This window comes from Arthrobotrys flagrans (genome assembly GCF_004000055.1).
Source record: "Arthrobotrys flagrans strain CBS H-5679 chromosome Unknown unitig_1, whole genome shotgun sequence".
Lineage (NCBI taxonomy): Eukaryota > Fungi > Ascomycota > Orbiliomycetes > Orbiliales > Orbiliaceae > Arthrobotrys > Arthrobotrys flagrans.
Window position 1 is genome coordinate 4,180,360 of NW_027137556.1, and position 20,725 is coordinate 4,201,084.

Genomic DNA, 20,725 nt, shown 5'->3' on the forward strand with positions numbered 1-20,725 from the left:
ACCAAATTTCAACGAAAAGAAAACATCGCCAGGATGTCGGACGCTGGAACCAGAAGCGCTTTAAAACACCCTCTGAAGGCGGCCTCGGAAATAGCCGGGAGCCTTGGAGTAGATCCTAGGGTGGCACAGAGAGCTAGCCTATTCCAAGGTGCTAATGATGGGCCTGCAATCACTGCCGCCAAAATCACTGGCGTTATCACTGGAAATCAGAGAAAGGATGACGGGCAATATTTTACAAACAACGAAGGCGCTCCGTGGCCTGACCCAGCACGTATGTGCCTTTTTTGAGTACACTCTCTCCATGGACAGGAAGGGGCTGACCGCTACTGTGTTAGCATAGACTCTCTCAATGTCGGTGGTATTCCTGTTATAAGCGATACTTTTCTGATGCAAAAGCAACAAACTTTCAATCGAAGTAAAACACTTGAGCGTACGTGTAAATCTTTTAGAAGATAGTTATACCATGATGCTAATTCGAAGAAATAGGAATGGTTCATCCTTGCGGAAGCGGTGCGTTCGGATACTTTGAGTGTACGCAACCGGTCTCGAATCTCACAAAGGTACCACAAAAATTGCACGAATATATAGAATATAGCGCGAGCTAACATTCCGTTAAAGGCGCATTTTCTTCAAAGCGTCGGTCAAAAGACTCCTGTATTTGTCCGGTTTTCAACTGTGACATTTGGAAAAGAGTTTCCGGACGAGGGCCGTAATCCCCGTGGATTCGCTATCAAGTTCTACACTGGGGAAGGAAACTATGATGTCGTTGGACTCAATTGGGTACGATAATATACACGAACAATAGAATAACATCGTCAAAGAAAGAGATCTAATCGATGTAGCCAATTTTCTTCTGTCGAGATCCCATTCAAGGACCAGATGTCATTCGGTCTCAGCAACGAAACCCAGCAAACTTTCTCTTGGATTTTAATAGTCTTTTCGATTTTCTAGCCAATGTTCCAGAGAGGTATGCTGATTTAGACTGTTTGCCTGGGGAGTATAAGACTAATGATTGATCTTCCTGTAGTAACCATGCTGGGATGATGTTTTTCAGTGATCATGGCACCCCGGTTGGATGGCGATTCAACCATGGCTACGGCTGCCATACTTTCAAATGGTTTGTGTTTTGCTGTCCTTCGTTCTGGTGTATATTTAACTGTCATTAGGGTCAACGTGAATGGAAAATTCGTTTACATCAAGTATCATTTCCAGGCGGACCATGGTCAGAAGCAATTCACATGGTCCGAGGCAGTCAAGATGTCAGGTATGTGCTGACAATTCGATCAACTTAACATGCCATGAATTTTGTGCTGAAAGTTTCTCAGGAGAGGATCCCGACTTTTCAAAACGGGATCTCTGGGAGGCAATTGAGAGTGGTACTCCTGTGACTTGGACGGCTTGCTACCAAGTAATGACGCCAGAGGAAGCTGATCCAGCACTTCTCGGGTTTGATCCATTCGATGTTACCAAAGTTTGGCCCCACAAACGGTTTCCGGTAAGAGCTATTCCTAGTTCCTATAAAGATATGGAAGTGAAACCGAAAAGCTAACTAGAAGTCCAGCTACACGAATTCGGGAAACTTGTTTTGAACAAAAACCCTGAAAATTATCATCGGGATGTGGAACAGGCTGCATTCTCACCTGGCAGTTTCGTGCCTGGTATTGAAGCCAGTCCCGATATGTTGTTACAATTCAGAACTTTCTTCTATCGGGATGCGCAATATCATAGACTTGGAGTCAATTTGCACCAGGTTCCCGGTAAGTATCAATCGCTATTAAGCTTCGGTGACTAAAAACTAACAATGTATTAGTCAACTGCCCATTTATGGCCTCATCATACTCCTCAATCAACTTTGATGGACCACTGCGGGTTGACGCCAATACTGCCGGGAATCCACACTACGTCCCCAATAGCTTTGTCAATAAATTCTCCCCAGACAAAGCCGAATGTCCAATTGCAGTTGCTGACAACATTCTTTCTCGCCAATCCCACCATTTCCATGAAGGTAGTCCAAGTGAGTATGATCAAGCAAGAGAGCTATATCTTCGTGTCATGAGTAGTGATCACAGGGTCCGGTTACATTCAAATACTGCCGTTTATTTAAAGTGGTCTCGACCTGAGGTTCAGAAGGCATATTTGGCACAATGCTGGGCGATTAGTCCTGACTATGCCAAAGGTATTTATAACGAATTGCCAGAAAAGAAAATTCAATTGCAGGATGTTGAAGTTTCAGGGGAAGAAGCGGCGAAGCAGGGGAAGTGCAAGGCGTTTATGCCGACTTCGAAGAATCATAGATTGGTTGGGAAGGCTGTCCCAGTTCTCGTGTCTTCGAAGTAAGGATGGTTTGAGGCGTTTGCTTTTTTTCTTAAAAGTATTGTTAATTGCATTTCAAAGGCTAGCAGATAATTTCAATCAGCAAATGTAATTTTTTATTTTATCCTATGCTAAAGTTTGTGAATCTGATACGTCTGGACTAGTGTAGAATCTAGTAACAGCAGGACCATTAAGATGCCGAATTAAGGATGAACCAAATGTTGAACGCGGGCCTTAAATGGAAGGGGTATTCGAACTGATGACTATAGCTGTTAAGTTTCGATGCGCATCGATATCCAGTTGATTATCACTAGACTAAGATCGATCTAGATCTTGAGGATAGCTCATCAGTGTTTCCATCTGGTCCGGATCTGCGATCACTGAGATCCCAGTTCGTAGCTCTGATATCATGACTTTATATTCCGTGATCCGATTCAAACAAACGACGCTATTTCCTGTAAAATTAGTGGGATCATGATATCATCCATAGATCTACCAGGCAACGCCATCAAAATCATTTGCTCAGCCATGACGCAACACATGACCAATTGATTACTCAATGGAAGGATTACGAAAAAGGGAGTATGTACGTGGAATAAATATTATAAATAGGCTGACTTTCTACGCCTTATCATATGCATTCGGATTAAAATATCCAAACCTATACGACAAGTTAAGCGTTTCAAGTCAAATAGAGATAGCATATTTATCCAACACAGACTGTTCTCAAGGCTATATAAAGTCATGTCCTCCAATAAGTATAAACCAAGCGAGCACAGTGGTTTGAAGGAAGATGGTAAGTTTCCTTCATACGGACTTGAAATCTCGGAAAGGTTCGTAGCAATAACACTGTCTTAAATCTCAAAAGGAACCCAAGACCAACGTGTTAGTTCTGAACATGGTTTCGGTGGTCAAAATCGCGAGCACGTCGCCGAGGTGGGGCGCAAAGGCGGCCATACACAACCAGATGATATTTATAAACCATCAGAACACGGCGGTATGAAGACCGGCGGAACTGAGGATAAGCGTACTCGGTCTGATCACGGGTTTGGGTCTCGTACGACTGAGGAAGTACAAGAACTCGGCCGCAAAGGAGGGTTGGCCCGGGGCGCCCAGCAGGGTGAGGATTACGACTGAGAAGAAGAAGTGTCCGGTGCAAAATATTGGGTACAATATTGGAACTGGCTAGGAGACTAATTGGAGTTAGAGCATTTTGACTTTCTAATTTGTGGTCAAAATCGCCCAAAGTTTCATGTAAATTAAAAAAGTTTTGAGTATTTCCGAGACACGCGGGGATCGGTACGCGTTGAAGCCTTTTCTAATCGCCAAAGCCCAACCGTCCTGACCGTAATTTGAATTAGTAACTTGATCTTTACTTAACCGGGCCAGCTCCAAAGATGTTTCCCTTGATCTCATCAGTGGTGCAAAAATGTCCGTCAAAATAGAAGTGGGGATGAAATCACATAACAGTCGTGAATTGGAAGGAACACGTTAATGGGCTAAATCGGACCTAAAATCAGCCCCAAAAAATCCAATGAGCACTAGTCCCGAATTTAAAAACAATGTGTAGGCGTCTATGAGAGTGGCGTAGATTGAAATAACATATTCCGTTAGTTATTTTGCATCCTTGAAGAACAATGTTCACATTTTCAAGGATGCGAGTTTGCGGCTAGCAGTTAGATAAATCAAACAAGGAATTTCTGAGACTTAATTAGTCGAGACCCTGAACTGCTGAAAAAAAGATAAAAGGATAGTCTGGGCGTCCTCCCAACTTGTTTGCAAACACTGGAATATCAGTATTGCGAGGATAATCAAGAAAAAATATCGAGAACCAACACCGATGATGCAGAGATCAAAAAGTACCTCGGTAAAGCACATAAGGCTCCGGGGCCGGAATTGACACTATTCTTAGTCCACAAAGCGATATGTGAATTCACAGGGTACTTCCGAACCAAAGAAAATCGCCCTGGCGGAAAGGATAATTTTTACGAAATCGATACGGATTTCGGCCCAGAATACGACCCGCACGTTATCGCAGAAACTCTCAAGCTCAAAGAATACGCAAACGACCCTATTTTTATGCGGAACACCAGCAAGTTCTACGCTCTTCGTTACCTAGTCTATGTCGGATGGGTGTTATCCGACCCACAATCCGTCACCTTAGCAGCTCTAGGCGGATCCAGCAGCTAGTCGACGGTCTGGTCAAGATCAGAGTAGAGACCTCCTCAAACCTCACAACACAATGAAGGCTTATACTTCCAGTATACGAAACACAACGAGGGTTATCCGCCACTGGCAAAGAAAGAAGGAAAGTTCGTCGTACATACTGGGATATGGGCCCCATTTTACGCGAGTGCTGAAAGCTATGGAGGCAGTGAAATACATCAATATCAAAATCGTTTATATGGGGCAGTCGTGATATATTCCTGGTGAACTTTATTCTTGCTGACAAATGCTCTACCCTGGGATTGAATCCTTTTCGGTCTATTGAGGGACTAGAGATTTGTAAATATTTTTTAGTTACGCGCGAATAATACAACTTGGCCTGAAATTCGGGATTAAATTGTGAAAGATGGTTTGAATGGATATTTGTGTAATTTATCTTCGAGATTGGATTTGCTATTTGGGAAACATTAACAAACTACAGCCACCCCGATCGCGAGTGCCTGAGCCAGGATGCTAGGCTGTGTTGCGCTTGATCGTGTTGTTATGTTGTATTTTACTAGCGCTTCTTTTTTTGGTATTCGAGCAGGGGCCTTGAGGATGTTATCTGATTGGACAATGCAGCCCACAAAGAATTGGAGGTGATGACCAAAACCGCAGTAGCGATATGCACCCCGAAATCTGCATAGTCCCGAAGTCGAATCCTGCACAGCCATGCAGGAGTGAAGAAACAGTCTCCTTATAAAGATGGGCTGGTGGTCTTAAGATCGAATTTGATACCAGTCACTCGTCTGGTAGCTTTTGGTTCCAAGCTCTCGGACAGTCTTACATTTCGCAGAGCACGGTGCGGATGATTTTCTTCGGGGTATCAGTATGACGGACATCCGGGACGTTCAAATTGAAATCGAAAGCTATGCCATTGACCATGGGAGCGCCGAATCCCTCACCATCAACTTAACCCCGGTTCTTCGGACGGGATCCGAGCTGAGCCTGCCGGAAACGCAAACGTCCGAGGTCTTATACGAAGATTATTACGATTACATCTGCAAAGTTGTGCATCAGCATCCAGATATTGATGCGTTAAAATGCTATCTAGAGCGCCAAGATGACGCAGGGGATGAAAACCCGACAGCCGTGTACTTCGTCGACTTCGTGTCTTCGAATGGGAGTCTTTGGCAGCCGATAATCCATGGTGTTTGTGCCAACGCAGAGGAGGTCCAAACCATGTTGGATGAACAAGACGATGTGGTTGAGCTACGGCTGATTATTGTTTCCCACGACAAAGCAATTGATCAAGAGATTTTAAAGACTCTTGGATATGAGCTTGATATTGATCCTCGATTGTTCATTGAGCATATGGGAACATTGTTCCCGAAAGCATCGACATACTTTGCCACACCATATCTTCCATCAGAGGCAGCAAAATCACCTATTGAGATTCATTTTGGAGGAGGAAAAAGTACTGCGGCGTTGCTAGAGCCCGGAAAAGCTAGAGTCAGCACAAATACAGGTTTGGGTTCTCTCTCGGGATGAGAGTTTAAACATCAATGTTTCATAAACTTACTGGTATTAGTACTCGTACTTATGGATTCGCCAGCCGAAAATCTTGAAGCCGCGTTACGGGATTTCGAACGCCCTACTATTAGGAAGCCGCAAATGTCTTCAATATCTCTCGCCGTGCCTTCTCGAATGAATCTTACATACAGATATCTTCGAAGGTTATCGGAATTTCGGGTTGAGGAAATCAATCTATCGTGTCAGCATCCAATATATTTGATTCTCCCACTTCTCCATCTCTGCGCGCTAGAAACTTCCATGTTATTGACATGGGCGGAAGAAAAGTTGTATGAGCGACGGTTACCACATAATCTCGCGGAGCGCGACCCATACAACGCATATATCACGAGCGAAGGATTTCAGCAGGAGATATTTACCACAACAACTTCTCTGAAAACGCATATGAGAAGCCCTTGGTTAAATACAAGAACAGAGACGGTTGTTTGTGTGGAAGAAAAGCTCGACTGTGCGTTTCAAGATTTGGATTTTTTGAAAGACAAAGCTGCGTTGGTTCAGCAAGCGGTCACAGATGCATTGAACAGAGAAGCAGCCACCGAATCTATCAACGAAGCCAAGCAGTCAATTGCTCAAAGCGAGAGTGTGAATAAATTAACAAGACTCGCTTTTTTTTTTGTACCTCTAACATTCGCAACGTCGCTATTTGGAATGAATATCAGAGAATGGCAGGCCGATGATAAGGTACCGCAACTTCGGTCGTTCATTATTGTGTCAATGGCGATAGTTCTTGCGACCATGGTTGTTGCCGCAATATCTAGTTTGATGTCGAAAGCATTCAAAAAGAGGTGGGAGAGCTCCAAGACTTTACGATCAGCATACAACTGCTCATTGCTCCTTGGGGTGTTTTATTCTATATTTGCATTTTCGCATGATAAGATTACAAATAGAAGGATGTCGGTATCATTGTTCGACATGGGAGAACACCGTCATGATCTCGGCGATTTTGAGTGGCTCGTGGAAAACAAATATTGGTTTGGGAAGTGGTGGTACAGGTTAGCTGGGGTGGTCTACCGGCGAGCTGTCTTAAAGAGCGAGGAAAAGGAGACTAAGCTGGCAGAAAAGATGGTTTAGCATTCTTTGCAAGAACTCTGCTCCTGGTCCGCCTTAACGTGTGCTATGGACTTAATAATCCCCCATTTTCCACTGAGGTCCGGGATCTGGTAGGTCTGCGAGAGCATTTCTTACTAAACCGACTACCCAACCTAGAAGGCTGATTCACCACCGATACCACTTAAAAAAATCCCCTAGAACATCTGGTATTCCCCAAGAGGTATGCCTTCTGTTGCCCCAGCCTTGGACAATCTTGTTAAATTCTTCCGTATCAGAAAAATCCTCAGCATACTTTAGCACATCTTGTGCATACTGCATCTCTGTAACAAGTTGGGGTATTACACGATGCCAAGAAAGTGCGACTTCTTTCCTCGCTTCTGGCTCGAGTTTGGTGGTTCTTTGCCGATAGTTCACCTGCCCCGAGTTTATCATATATGCCAGCGCTGCTAAGTTCTTGTCTTGCCGGGTCGTAAGGTTTGGGCCTAGGTCGGCTATCCTGTCGATATTTCCTCCGCCTGATTCGATCCTGATCGGACCATCGATCTTTCTGCGACGTTTGACATCCTGTTTCTGGCTCTCGTGACGGTTGAGACTAATTCACTCAACGTGGCCGAAATATCCTCCACCTGCTCAAAGCCCTTACACTCCCAATTCGCCAACTCGACGGCTGCTTCGAAGAAGAGGCCTTGTTCGGGGCAGAGGGTGGCATAGTTATCCCTTAAGATCACAAGCCGTTCGTCGAATGAATCCAACACGTGTATTATTGTATCGATGATATAAGTCAATGATCTGCCATGCCCCGGGGTAAAGAAACGCCATCGGCTTCACCTCCAATCGGACAATCGGTCCGTCGTGTTCGCTTGAGAATTCCGACCATTTCGCCTATTCGTCTTATTATTTAGTTTAGGCTCTGTATAATCGATATCGGGCAGGGAGATGGCCTACTATTTATATAGCCTATTCACATGACATTTGTACACCGTATCTTAGTAGCAGGCGACTGCCAGCTTACAGTTTTACAATTGGAATCCTGGTTAGAGTTTGCTTAAGCCTTGTAACAAAGCTACAGAAGATGGAGGCCGGCATACGTTACAGGTCTTGCGACTAGTCTCGTCAGAGGTCTACAAACGACCTGAAGATATCCAAACGTACCCGAACACTGTGGCTAAATCATCTTACAAAATAATAATAGTACCTAGATAATCATTGTCTAATAACACTCACGTAATTTTTGTTTTTTGGCAACAAAGTTGCAGTAAAATGATAAACTCCAAGCAGAAATACAGTGGGCGAGCTGCCAGAATAGTAGTTGGAAACGCTTAAAGAAAAACCACAGGCACAACACAGAGGTTGGAGGATCAAGATCGAACAACAAAGGCAAGAGTGGGAGAGCCGAGGGTGGTGAGCCTCAACAATGGAATAAACTGATATTTCGGGGCTGCTCAAGTTAATTGGTGCTCGATTTGAAGAATGGCTTGAACAATTTCCCATCCGCCTTCACTGCTACAAGATGTTGGCTAACCCGATAAAACTAGAGAACTCCTGAGACGCCAAATACCTGGAGTCAAAAACTCTCGGTTCCCCGGATATAACATATTTCTAATGCTTAACAAGTCCTCCGGCAAGTCTGGAATTGATTGGTAGACCTTAGTAGACTCGTCTCGCCGTATTAGCCACATTATTAATACTTCGGCCTGCTCCCCTAGTTGACTTCTCACGATATCGCCATTGTCATCTCCGCATTGACAGTCGATAGTTGCGTAGATGGAATTTAGCATCCTAAATAAAGTTGGAACTTTGATATTAACCAAGATACCACGAAGACCGAAACGAGCTGGCGGTCTCCTGATTTGGGCAAATCCTTGGGTTATAGGCGCATTTGTTTGAAATTTGAAGATATGATCGGGTATTAATAATATCTGCCATAGTTGAAAATGCAAGTTTGTCTCTGGGGTGTGCAAGTACTCGCACTTCCTAAGGTTTCGTCGTACCAGTGCACTAACTTCTCTCTGAAGTGAGTTGGAACAAAGTTGCATGCCAGCGCTTCTAGTCTCCATACCACGAATGGGGTTTTTGCAGATATAAGGCAAAGGAGAACGTACAATCTACCTATTGCTTCTTGCCGGGTCATTGTGGGCGTTTTCTATTCGATGTTCCAGGGGATTTGGTTGTGATAGTTTTAGGCTTTTGTACAATGGCGATCTTTTTCGCGTTAGATGCGATGGCATCCAGGGTTTGACTCTCTGCGAAAACATTTAAAATGACAGCAGCTATTTTCTAGGGAATTTTAGCAATGAAGTGACTGAATCTTCTTCAGGTCAGCTACTCGCTAGGTTTTGACTCCGAGACAGGAATTCGGCGGCCAGTCGCAGGCCTCATCCCCCAAACGACTGCTAGTCCCCATAATGGCGGATGATATTGAAGATGTAAAATCATTTGAAAGCTATATTTCTGGCATTTTGAAAGGTTCATTAGGTTATGAGATGAGGTGTATGACAGATATATATAGCGGCAAGCCTTTGCCTCCAAAATGCTTAATAGTTAGAGATTCGAGGTGCGACATGTTTCTCGCTCTTTCAAATTTGTTTCGGAATTAATATTCAAACTAACGATGGCAAAATCTGATACCTCAGCGAATATAATACCCCTAATATCCATTATTCTCTGTGATATTTGCCGACGAGTGAAATAATCGTTTCAGAGTCATACACTTGCAGAAGCTCATAGAAGCTAACGAACTATAAACACTAAGGATTGAGCAAGCTGCTTCCAAGTTAAGGCACCAATTTTGCAACATCTCAACTCCACTCAACAACATTCAACCTAATTTGACTAGATTGGAAACTTTGAAAACCCAGTCAAGGTACTGCTCCCTATGCGATATCATACCACCATATCATTATCTATAATTGTGACAGTAATAATATAACGTCTAGAGCCTGCCCCACAGCGGTATACTACAAACGGTTGTTCTGTCTTCCGAGGGTTTTCCGCCATACACCCAACTCAAGCATGTATATGATGGGTCCGGACGAGATGCGACTGCGAGAATTCTTGTTCGCTATGTGCACCACGGTACTAGGAACCACTTTGTTGACGAAAATTGTTCAGTTCAAGATATGGCCAGAAGGTTTCAGCGAGCCCACGAGAGAATTCCTCCTCGTCAACGCGGTCTTTGCCACGACATTCGGGTTGGGAAATCTCGCCTTTCCAAGCCTTGGACCTCGCAAACTGGCCATCATCTTCACACTTTTCACCATCGTTCAGTTTTGGGCGGCGCCTTTGGATATCGGAAGAAGCGTTATCAATCCTTGGGGATAGCTCATGGCACTGCGAGAGTTTGCTCTAAAACTTCGCCATTGCACTAACCAATACGCCATATCGATTTACCGATTTCTGAAACTCAGAGGCTACCCTACGGAGATACAAACTATGGATTTACGTACAGCCCTTTTCCTCATTCAACCCTCGAATCCTCTCCTTTTTGTAAAAATAAGAAAAATTTTTAGTGTTATATTCTAGCCGCACAAAAAAAACCCCGGTACAACAGAGATATGCAATCATTCCACTTATTATTGTGGGATTTATTCTAACAGGAAATAATTGCATTATACCGCCCTTTGAACAAAATGTCGATTACACGAAGCGTCGTGATCACATAAATCAGAAATAATGCCATTGATAAAGAAGGGTTTCAATTTTATATTAAAGAATACTTTACTATTCCAGGATATGTTTGTCCATTGGAAACATTGCTATATCGTGATTCGTGGACGCGGAATTCTATATACGACTAAATGCAAGCTTAAATCTCAACCCCCTCCGAGGATTTACTATAATTGAGCTTCGTTCAACTGGTCCTATCCTAAGCTTTCGCACAGGATAGGAAGTTTGCCAGTCTTTTTGGCACTCTTTTCATCTTTTCTTATAGATGCCAAGGCCTGCTCTATATCCGAATCGTCTGCAAGTACGGGCACATCTTCCTTCTCCTCGTCCGACTCCGCCCACCGTTTCTCAAGCTCCGCCCCTGAGAACTCCCCCGTGGCGTTAACATCGCGTTTATAGTACGCGCTGTTGCCCCAGTTAATGTTTGGGGGTGGTGCATAATCGCACTTTGTGACGGGTTTGTCAATGACGTAGACATGTTTTGGTGGTGGTGGCTTGTTTTCTTGCTGCGGTGGTGGCGTGTCGGGAGCTTGGTCAACAATTTGGAATGGTATACAACCTCCGAAGGGACCGTTCCTGATGTGTCAAATTAGCAATCTGAACTACACATTCTTTTTGCTGGGACAGCACCCATCTTGGTGCCGGGCTAGGCCGAACCATACGATGTCGTGGTGAGAAGGTATTGAGCTAGTGCACCCTTCGAGGCTTTCGGTTGAACAGCCGAGTTCGCATGGCCTCGCTATATTCAAACTAAGCGCTTCGGTTAACGGAAGATTAAGTGGCGTGACGAATATAAAGGCCATTTTCAATAATTTACCACTCTTGCTATAGGCTTTTAAAGCTTTGAGTATGGGAAAGTTCCGAAAGTTCACATGGTGGTGCACACATGCCCAATTCTATTTCGGCTACATATCTCTAGGTAAGCGAGGATCGGATTGGAATTTCAAGCCTGCTAACCGGTTATACACCAAACTTGTTACAATATTGATGTCCCGGCGCGGCAAATACGTATATGCGCATAATCTCGAGGTGATAAGCTTTTATTTGGAACAATTCGGCGCCTTGGCCGCCGCCGTGCCAGCTGGCCCAGTGCAAAACACCAATAATATATGCCATAGTAGAAATCTAAGGCTAGCCTAAAAGTCTATAACTAACAAAAATGGTTCCAAAATAGCCGAAAAAATGCAATGGATCCATCAACCCACCGCTTCTATGTACAACTAGTTACATTTGCAAGCTTCCTGCGAACCCTATGCCTGGACAAAGCGGAACTTATGTCCCCGAGGAACAGCAAAAATGCAATGGCTCTGTCTGGCCTCCAATTCTTTGCCCGGACGGTTATCAGTGTCAACTTCTTCCAAATCCAATGCCCGGCTAGGGCGGAGTTTGCGTCAGGAAGGATCCAATATGTAACTTTTCCGACTTCCCGGCGATTCAATGCCCGCCCGGCTGGACGTGTAAGGCCCCCATCAATGCCTCTCCTAGTGCGAGTGACATCTGCTTCCGTGGAAATTAAGAGGATATCTGGGCTGCCTCCTGGCATCGAGTTTCGGAATAGCTTGGCTCAATTGAGGCCTTGACCACAATTATTCAAATAATATACCGCCTAAACCTCCATATAAGTATATTTCTTAGATTGTATATATGAAAGTTGTACCTAAATCTGTACCTGCTTCACAGGTGCCATAGTTAGCTTCTTGTATTATGATATTAATTAAAGTTTATTTAACAACCATTTACTCGCGTTATTAATGGTTGAGGGCCTAAGCAGTTATACGTTAATAATGTTAGCAACTTTATAATATATTAGGAAATTCAATTTGGATAAGGAACCCGTGTTCCGACGTTGTTGCCAAATAGCAAGCCAAAACTCAAGATCTGGAACTTGTGGAGACATCGCCCTGATACCTTTACTCGCATGGTTTTTTAATTATAACAGTGGCAATATTACAGCTAATATCTCTTGGTTGTTTTTTCTTCCCTTTGAGGCCTAAGCCTGTAGATCTAGCACTTAATAGGTGTCCTAACCATGTTACGCAAGGGTTACCAACGAAGCCACGGAACAACACAAATCATCGGAAGAAAATCCAACAACCTCTTGCGTTCCGATGTGTCGGTCTCATGCTTTTGCGATGTAAACGAAATCCATCTAGTGAATTGTGCATTCGCTAAGAGGCCAATAAACTTATTTAGAGTTTTATACAGGCCGGCCTCGTTTGATTTAATTCGAGCCGGGTACGAGACTTAAAATCGCTATAAAAAAAGTCCCAATTAACGACTCAGTTATATTTAAAATCTTAGTTTGCGATTTATTACAGGTACCGTTCAAGCCTAGCTCCGTGAATACAAAAACTACTTGTCCAGAATTAAAGCCGTCTATAACCCAGGTATCGATCTTTAACCAGGCCACGCCGGAGATCTAAATCTAAGGGCTTCAATTTGTTGCATTTTAAAGCCTCAACGCAGATCGAACTCCACAGAGGTTGTTAAGAAAGATGTTGAAAATATGGCCAGCAAGCTAGCTGATCCATTGGTCTTTAGATCAATCATATGGGGGGAAAAAACGACAACATATACAGACAGTCCATACAAATGTTCAGAGATTTGATCACTTAACTAAAAAAGGATTACCGTCATCCATAAACCCAAGCCCTTTCTCATTCTACTGAATTTAAATATTTCTATGATAATATTAGCTCTCGACGACGCCAATCCGGCCAGTGAAAGAATATATTCACCTACATCCTGTTCCCAAGAAGATATATCACAAATTCTAATAACTTCACAGCCCAAAAATGAGCGATCAGGATCCAACAGCCTCATCTAAAGGCCTCAGACCCACGGCACCAATGTTTACACCAATGAATACCACTACGCAGGCATCTTTAACAAAATCCGTGCCGGCGTCCGAACAGCCGCCTGAGCAACCATTCGGCTATGTATATCCCCATGAGCTATCATATAAGGAGAGGCCTAAATTTGCGCCTCCATCCTTGTTATTAGATAGGCCGTTATCTGCGCATCCACCTCAGCCGTCATCCGGCCATGGGGCGTCATCTGAGCAGCCACCCAAGCAGTTACCCGAGGCCGCCCGAGCAGCCAACTGAGCCACCGTTATACCAGCCATCCGGGCCCTCATCTAGGCTTCCATCAATAAATAGGCCTCCGTCTGGGTCTCCATTTGGGCCGCCATCCGGTCACGGGCCGTCATCTCCACCAAGGCCGCCATCGCTGTTGTTTTCTACGCCGTCATCTGTACCTTATGGCACGCCGGCTGCCGTGCCATTTCAACCAATCATGCCGCTTCAACAAACTATGCCGTTCCAACCAGCCGCGCCTTTCCAACCACCTGTACTTTTTTGGTAGCCATGCTGTTTCAGCCAGTCATACCGTTCCACTATACCGTGCCAGTCCAGCCAACGATCCAATATCCAACCCAGGTCTGTCGCTCCCACTTGCCACCCAACCATCGTCCAACCCCGTCCCGCCGTCTACGCTTCCACCACCTCCTGCAGAACCCCATCAAGCAGGCAACGCTCACGCCGCCGGCTCTAGTGTGTCAAATTCCGGTAATGGCGAATCTATAAACATCATTATAGACTCTATGGACAAGGTATCACTGCAATTAAGGACAGGATTTAGCACAAATCTAAACACTCCATTAAATGCAACCCCCAATACATAAAATATCCGCACATATAACCCGCAACCCCGTCTATGAACCTCACCAAGTTTCCACCCTCGTTGATGCTATCTGCGACATTCCCGGGGGGCACTCCAACCCCCCAACAATATGCGTCGGTGTCAAGTGTTATAAGCTCTCTCGATACGGAACAATAGCCATGGTAACAATTTACCTCTCAATTAGAGACACCGTTTACAGGTCGATGTTCACAAATTAGGAGCCAACGTTTTTAAGGCTCCCGGTACACTAAAGAATATCTTCGAAAACCCCGGGATACAATTACTCATGTTCGATCGTCGAAATGCTAACGACGCACTCGTCAATAAGTTCAACATCGACCTAGCCAGTGTAATCGATATTCAATTACTACAACTCGCATTAAGCCAACTACGCAATCGAAAGTATGTCAAAGACTTAGGAAGCGTTCTAAACGCCTTAGCAACACTCACCCCGGCAGAGATGGGACGGCGGGGAGATCCAGATACCAAGGCGACCTTATTCTCGCATCAGCAGATGGAATTTGTGCCTTTCATGACAGGCCTGTCAGGGAGGACATTATTGAATATTGTATTCAAGATGTCATTCACTTGGCTAGATTATATGGGTTTTTGATTAATGGGGTACAAATAAGGCAAAGAGTTATTGGGAGAGGAGGGTTGGCGACGAAACGAAGAACCGGTTAGCTCTTGCTAGAGATCCATTATATGATGGAAATGGGGAGCATGAGGCATTGTATAGGGCGCCAACAATGTGGACTGTTTACAACGATTAATTGTACATATTGCATGTCTAACTTCGAGCGAGCGATCGATCAATTTAGCCTTGATCGGAGTGCAGGCTCTGGGAGCGATCAATTATCTTTAAGGGATCCGTGGGACTTTTGGGTCATCTTCCAGTCTTCTTTTATACCTGTTTTGATCATTACAGAGTTATCGTGTTAGAACCTCGACTCTTCTCTGGAATGAGTATCTGTGGCCATGAATACTACAAGAAACTTGTAGTTCTTAAGCGCAAGTACTTTATGCTCAAATTCGAATATTAAATTCACCTCACCGCCGTATCCTAATAATACAGATGCAAAGTCGCCTATTTTTGTCTCTTTCCATGAAATGCATATCAATAGAGAATGAACGCAGTAAAAGAAAAAAAACACGGGGGAAGTAGGGGGGAAGCAGGGGGGAAGCAATTTTTTTGGTGGTAAAAAAAACCCAGCCTTTAGCCGCAGAGTATTTGTCGGTTTAATAGGCATATATTACGAACCGGTAAAAGAAGAAAAAAGTGTACAACAGAAGAGAAACAAGGGAATACATCAAAAAGGGTAAAGGCAAAAACAAAGAGTAATCGCTCGCATTAGACCATAATGTAAAGTTCATGCCTCTGAAGCTTCTCTTCATCGAGGTTGGGGTAGAATGGAACCATGCTGTCAGCGGACTGGACATACGCATTATTGTATAGTCGCCCTGTTGTTTAAATCGTTAGCATCTGCCGTAAGAACAGACATCGGGTGAAAAGGGGGAAACGTACAGTATGGTGTTCTGACCTTCCTCGCCGGGTGGAATAATCCAGCCCACACATAATTCATTACTAGACCAGGTCCAATCGCCATTCTAATCGCATCAATAGCTTCAATGATACGATCAATGACGTGCGGCGATGTCTCGAACAAGTTCGGATACAACAGATTCAATAAGTGCATCATTGCATCCTCACACCCTAATCCCACGACCCCTAAAGCCACGTGCTTAACCACGCTAGCTGCAGTCTGCCTATGCACTTGATCACGGTCGATCAATGCATCCTCTAGCAGTGGTGTAACCGCATAAACGTAATCCTTCGCCATCTCTCCGATATACTCGAACAAGAAGCTCAAACTCTTTAAAACGCCGTTCTGGACGTTTAGTTCAGGAACTCTGTATTCGTTCATCAGAGCGGGAAGAACGGTAAACGGTGCACAAGTTTCGGCAACAATACCAATCGCGACGGCGGTACACACACGCGACTGGCGCTCTTGAACCCTCAAGTTGTTGAGCAGCGTAGCGAGGACATCCTGTGGACCAATAGCCTTGGCAATGAAACCGAATGTGTTGTTGGCTGCACGACGAATACCCTTCTTGTGTGCCTTCAACATGTCAAGCAGCTCGAAACAGATGCGCATCCATTCTCGGGCGGACACGAATTCCGGCCCTCTGTCTGCAATACGCCCGACCAGATCGATAGTGTTCTCCTGTACCTTCTCGTGACGATTTCGAAGAATTGGTGTAAGACGTGGAAGAAGGTCCTTGATTGGCGGCTGCATAGAGTTGATACCAACAACGGTAACGATAGAACGTAGAGCGCCGAGGATAGATCCCAAAACTTCGGGGTACTCTTCACCAAGGTATTCATAGAGCACAATACCAAGCTTTCCCATCAACGCATCCTCGCCGCACTGCTTCATAACCATGGCAATACGACTGATCAAGTCAGCGGACTGTTGTCGAACAGTCGAAGACTTATTGTTCAGCCTCCACAGAATTGTCGAGACGATCTGGGGGAGGTAAGGCTTGCATCGTGTACCAAGCGCATTGACGACGGTTCCGAACCCGTTCAACATAACCACATCCTCCACTGTCTGTTCTTGGAAAGCGTAGAGCACACCATCGATCAATCTCTCCTCCAGCCTCTCCGCAATATCCGCCGCTCCCAACGCCGCAATGACCTTCTCAATAGTCTCCAATGTCATCTTCCTGTACGCCTCACTCTCGTCTTTCAAGTGATCTACCACACGTTCGATAATTTCTGAGACTCCGACCTTCTGTGAAACGTCGACCGTAGTCTCAACAACTTGTCTATAGTTTCTCTTATCCAACGCCATCCTTCTAACCCAGAAGCACTTGAAAAACTCTGGTAGAACTTCTTCCTTTAAGTAGGCTGCGGTAACACCATCAGTCGATGCACATTGCGAGACGACCTTCAGAACAACTTTCTTCATCTCTTCGTCCGGTGAGTTGAACTCTCGGAGCAAGATCTCCATCACCTGCACCGTATAGTAGTTGGCATATTCTTCGTCCATCAAAGGAATAATATATCCGACAGCCTTCAAGAACCCGGCAAGACCCTTTCCTCTCTGCTTCCTAGCTCCTGTCCACAAGGGATTCAAGATAGTGTCAAAGCTCTCAATACCGTAAGGGTGGGAAGCCTCCGCCAACGCTGCGATGGCAAGCGACGTTACTGTTCGAACTTTCGCCTGCTCATCTTCCAAATTTGGTCCAATACAGTCGACCAATCCTTTCAAATGTGGCAAGATAGCGCAACCCATAAGGATAGGTATCTGTTGGACAATCTTGACGCCAGTATGCCTAGCTTGCCACGACTTCTTGCTCCTGCACACAGCCCTGAGGAAGGGTAGTAATGCAGGAATCCCAAGCGCCGAAGCAACGACCGCAAATGCTCTCGCAGTAGTGTTTCGCACATACTCATCCACGTGATCGATATCGGGTCTCATGGTGGAAATCATATGGGCAAGCCCAGCTGCTTTGGATAGGTTGCTGATGATTTCTCGTCCCTCGACACGCGCATAGTAATCCTGATCAATGAGAAGGGGTTCGATTACGACGAGAATCTTATGGACATAGGGTCGTACGAGATCGTCAAGTTTGTAGAGGATACGGTCAATAACCTTAACGAGCAAATGACGTTCTTGATCTTCGAGGGTTCGTTCCATGAGAAGCGGGAGGATTTGGTTGAAAAGAGGGCCAGCACCAAAGGCCCGTGCATTGTCCGTTAACTGACGTAGAGCAGTCTTTCTCATAGGAGGGGTTCCGTTCTTGACCTTGAGAAGGAGACGCATAATTTTACGTTCCTTGAGTTCATCCACAGACATCGCGTTCTCGTCACCACCCTCAACTAGTTTTCCGAAATAGGCCATATCTTCTGGTTTGAAAAATTGGAGATCGCCAACACCGGGAATATCGGTAGGAAGTTGTTTGCCTAGAAGTTTAGCATTTTCAGGATCCTGCATCATGAAGCCACCGACACCGGAAGCGGAAGCAATAGGTGCTGGAGTAGCCAGCAGCTTCCGGGCCGGGGTACGGATAGGCATATATCCTGCTGGTGGCTCGAGAATCTTGTAGCCTTCCTTGGGAAGCATAGCATCGAGTTCTTCGTCAGATAGTGGGGCATTGCGGCCATAATCGACACCGAATGGAACGACCGGGGCAGCCGGGGCCGAAGATGGATGCATTGGAGTCACAAGTCCCTGATTACCAACCGGAGTAGCTTGAGCAAGAGCGGGCGCTTGATCCCATCTCGACCGCTTCGGAGCATCTCCAGGAGCAACAGGCGCAGGTGTCTCATCCCATCTTGAACGTTTTTTGGGTTCCTCTGCTTTGGTCTCAGTAGCTGTACTTGCAGAATCCGTCGTCGAGACATCCCACCTTCTCTTCCTCCGTCTGCCTTCCGGGGCGTTTTCCTTGTCCGCACTCGCGTCGGCATCCTTGATGGAGAGCGTAGCTTGATGTTCGTCAGCGTCGACTTCTTCGCCTTGTCTCTGCTTCTCTTCGATAGCCTTCAGAACTCGAGCTTTTTCGCGTTCAAAGTCATTTTCGGCCATAATTTCGCGGTAACTGCGTCCTCCATCCTCGCCACCATCTTGTCGGTTATTCGCGAAAGCATCAGCACGGGTAGGCGTCAGGGGTCCGCGATTAAACCGTCGTTTCTGATAATCTGTTTCGCGGTCCATGATTCTGCTACCCTCTGTCTTTCCAGCTAGCGGATCTTCGTCATCACGAATAAATTCATTCATCATCTCCTTCGTCGCGGTATACTGCCCAACCAGTCGTCGTTCACCCTGAGCATCCTCCATTTCCTCATCCTCATCGACGACTTCTCGGCTGTAACCTTCATATCGATCGCCATTGGAGTCGCCATAGAGATCTTTATCGAAGTTGTCGGTAAGGGAGGCCTTCGTAGAGAAATCTTTACGCTGAGTCGAAGCATCGAGAGCGCGCTTTGAACCTATTTTCGCAGCATTACGCTCCTGCTGGAGACGCTTGACTTGTTCGAAATCGCCTGCATTACGGTTATCCCAAGTTAGCAAGTGGCTATACGTCAATTCGAGAGCAAGGTGGTGACAGAACTTACTGTCCGACATGATGGGGAGATGGTGTCGACGCGCGACCTGACGGGTACGGCGCCCCTGAGGGAAAGTATTAGTACTTCGACGATCTTTCTGATCGCACAAGGAGCAAAACGAAAGGAATTAGTGATGTGTACCGACGGCCAAGTGGAGGTCGATGGGTCGTGTAATGGTGATTAAGATGTGTCGTCGCGATGGTGATGTTTTTGTCTTGCTCGCCTACAATTTGCCTAAGACTTACGCATCTTACTAATGTAATCACGTGATACTAAATCTGCAACATTGCAACGCAACAAGATACGCCAAGCCCAACGCACAAGGATCTCCTCGAAAAGCCTTGGCCTAGTTGGTTGTGTTACCACCCGTCCACCTGATCTCGTGGCCATGTCCTTCGTCACGTTAACAACTTTGTCTACAACAAGCCATTTCAGAACAAGGAACAAGTTTTAAAAGCTCCCCGTAGTACGTAGTATGACTAAACTCATTAGTGCGAAAAATCACTCATGTCTATTGTAAGACGATTCCTCTAGGATGGGTTGACTATTGATGGATCCCTAGTCTAGTACGTATGCCAGACGATTGGTTATGAGACTTCCAGACGATACCTAGTCGAGCCCAATTACATCGCCATATTGTATACGCCGAGCCAGCAGAGCTCCATAGCCAACGCTTATAGTAGTACGAAACATCTAGACTGGTACTTACAAGGCGTTGCCTGAGCTGTACAGGGCTCTGGATTGCCCGGATCCAGCTGCCCTCTTTCCGTGTAAAAGATCACACACACTCAATTGGCCAATATCATATTCACACAATAATGTGCTGCATGTATCCGTGACTAAAGACTCATTTTTGAGAGGAGTTTTTTGTTCTACAGATCTGTCCTGCCCAACTCGTGGCTCCTAGGATCCTTTCCGACGCGATAGAAATATGACCCCCAAATAAAAGTAGTTATTGTTCAAGATTTGATTTATCGGGCTTTACGTACTATAAGCCTATAGTAGCTCCCGTCAAACTCCTCGTGGACATGCATGATGACATGACAGTAAATTTGATCCCCTATATCTACCATAGCGGCCTTCAACAGCAAGACATATTCTTGTTATTATCTAGTTTTGAAAGATGAGCATCTTGGCAATTTGTCTATCCTTCTTGTATGG

At 45.3% G+C, this 20,725-nt stretch overlaps 6 protein-coding genes across 6 annotated transcripts; 4 read left to right on the forward strand and 2 right to left on the reverse strand.

Moving 5' to 3' along the window:
* Positions 1-33: 33 nt before the first annotated feature.
* Positions 34-2,337, forward strand: DFL_009252 (uncharacterized protein; the record flags this gene model as incomplete). The annotated part of the gene is made up of 10 exons (XM_067639109.1): positions 34-271; positions 341-430; positions 487-560; positions 619-780; positions 843-967; positions 1,028-1,117; positions 1,167-1,264; positions 1,326-1,495; positions 1,562-1,757; positions 1,811-2,337. 10 exons carry the CDS (start codon positions 34-36, stop codon positions 2,335-2,337), a joined length of 1,770 nt encoding a protein of 589 aa, XP_067486930.1.
* A 720-nt stretch (positions 2,338-3,057) lies between these two features.
* DFL_009253 (uncharacterized protein) lies at positions 3,058-3,450 on the forward strand (the record flags this gene model as incomplete). Its single annotated transcript, XM_067639110.1, has 2 exons — positions 3,058-3,109; positions 3,182-3,450. 2 exons carry the CDS (start codon positions 3,058-3,060, stop codon positions 3,448-3,450), a joined length of 321 nt encoding a protein of 106 aa, XP_067486931.1.
* Positions 3,451-5,349: 1,899 nt separating this feature from the next.
* On the forward strand, positions 5,350-7,122 carry DFL_009254 (uncharacterized protein; the record flags this gene model as incomplete). The annotated part of the gene is made up of 2 exons (XM_067639111.1): positions 5,350-5,986; positions 6,050-7,122. The coding sequence occupies 2 exons, from the start codon at positions 5,350-5,352 to the stop codon at positions 7,120-7,122; spliced, it is 1,710 nt and encodes a 569-aa protein (XP_067486932.1).
* A 3,839-nt stretch (positions 7,123-10,961) lies between these two features.
* On the reverse strand, positions 10,962-12,310 carry DFL_009255 (uncharacterized protein; the record flags this gene model as incomplete). The annotated part of the gene is made up of 3 exons (XM_067639112.1): positions 10,962-11,343; positions 11,430-11,506; positions 12,017-12,310. The coding sequence occupies 3 exons, from the start codon at positions 12,308-12,310 to the stop codon at positions 10,962-10,964; spliced, it is 753 nt and encodes a 250-aa protein (XP_067486933.1).
* A 1,252-nt stretch (positions 12,311-13,562) lies between these two features.
* Positions 13,563-13,874, forward strand: DFL_009256 (uncharacterized protein; the record flags this gene model as incomplete). Its single annotated transcript, XM_067639113.1, has 1 exon — positions 13,563-13,874. The coding sequence occupies one exon, from the start codon at positions 13,563-13,565 to the stop codon at positions 13,872-13,874; it is 312 nt and encodes a 103-aa protein (XP_067486934.1).
* Positions 13,875-15,802: 1,928 nt separating this feature from the next.
* DFL_009257 (uncharacterized protein) lies at positions 15,803-19,583 on the reverse strand (the record flags this gene model as incomplete). The annotated part of the gene is made up of 3 exons (XM_067639114.1): positions 15,803-15,912; positions 15,977-19,501; positions 19,574-19,583. 3 exons carry the CDS (start codon positions 19,581-19,583, stop codon positions 15,803-15,805), a joined length of 3,645 nt encoding a protein of 1,214 aa, XP_067486935.1.
* Between the last annotated feature and the right edge of the window lie 1,142 nt (positions 19,584-20,725).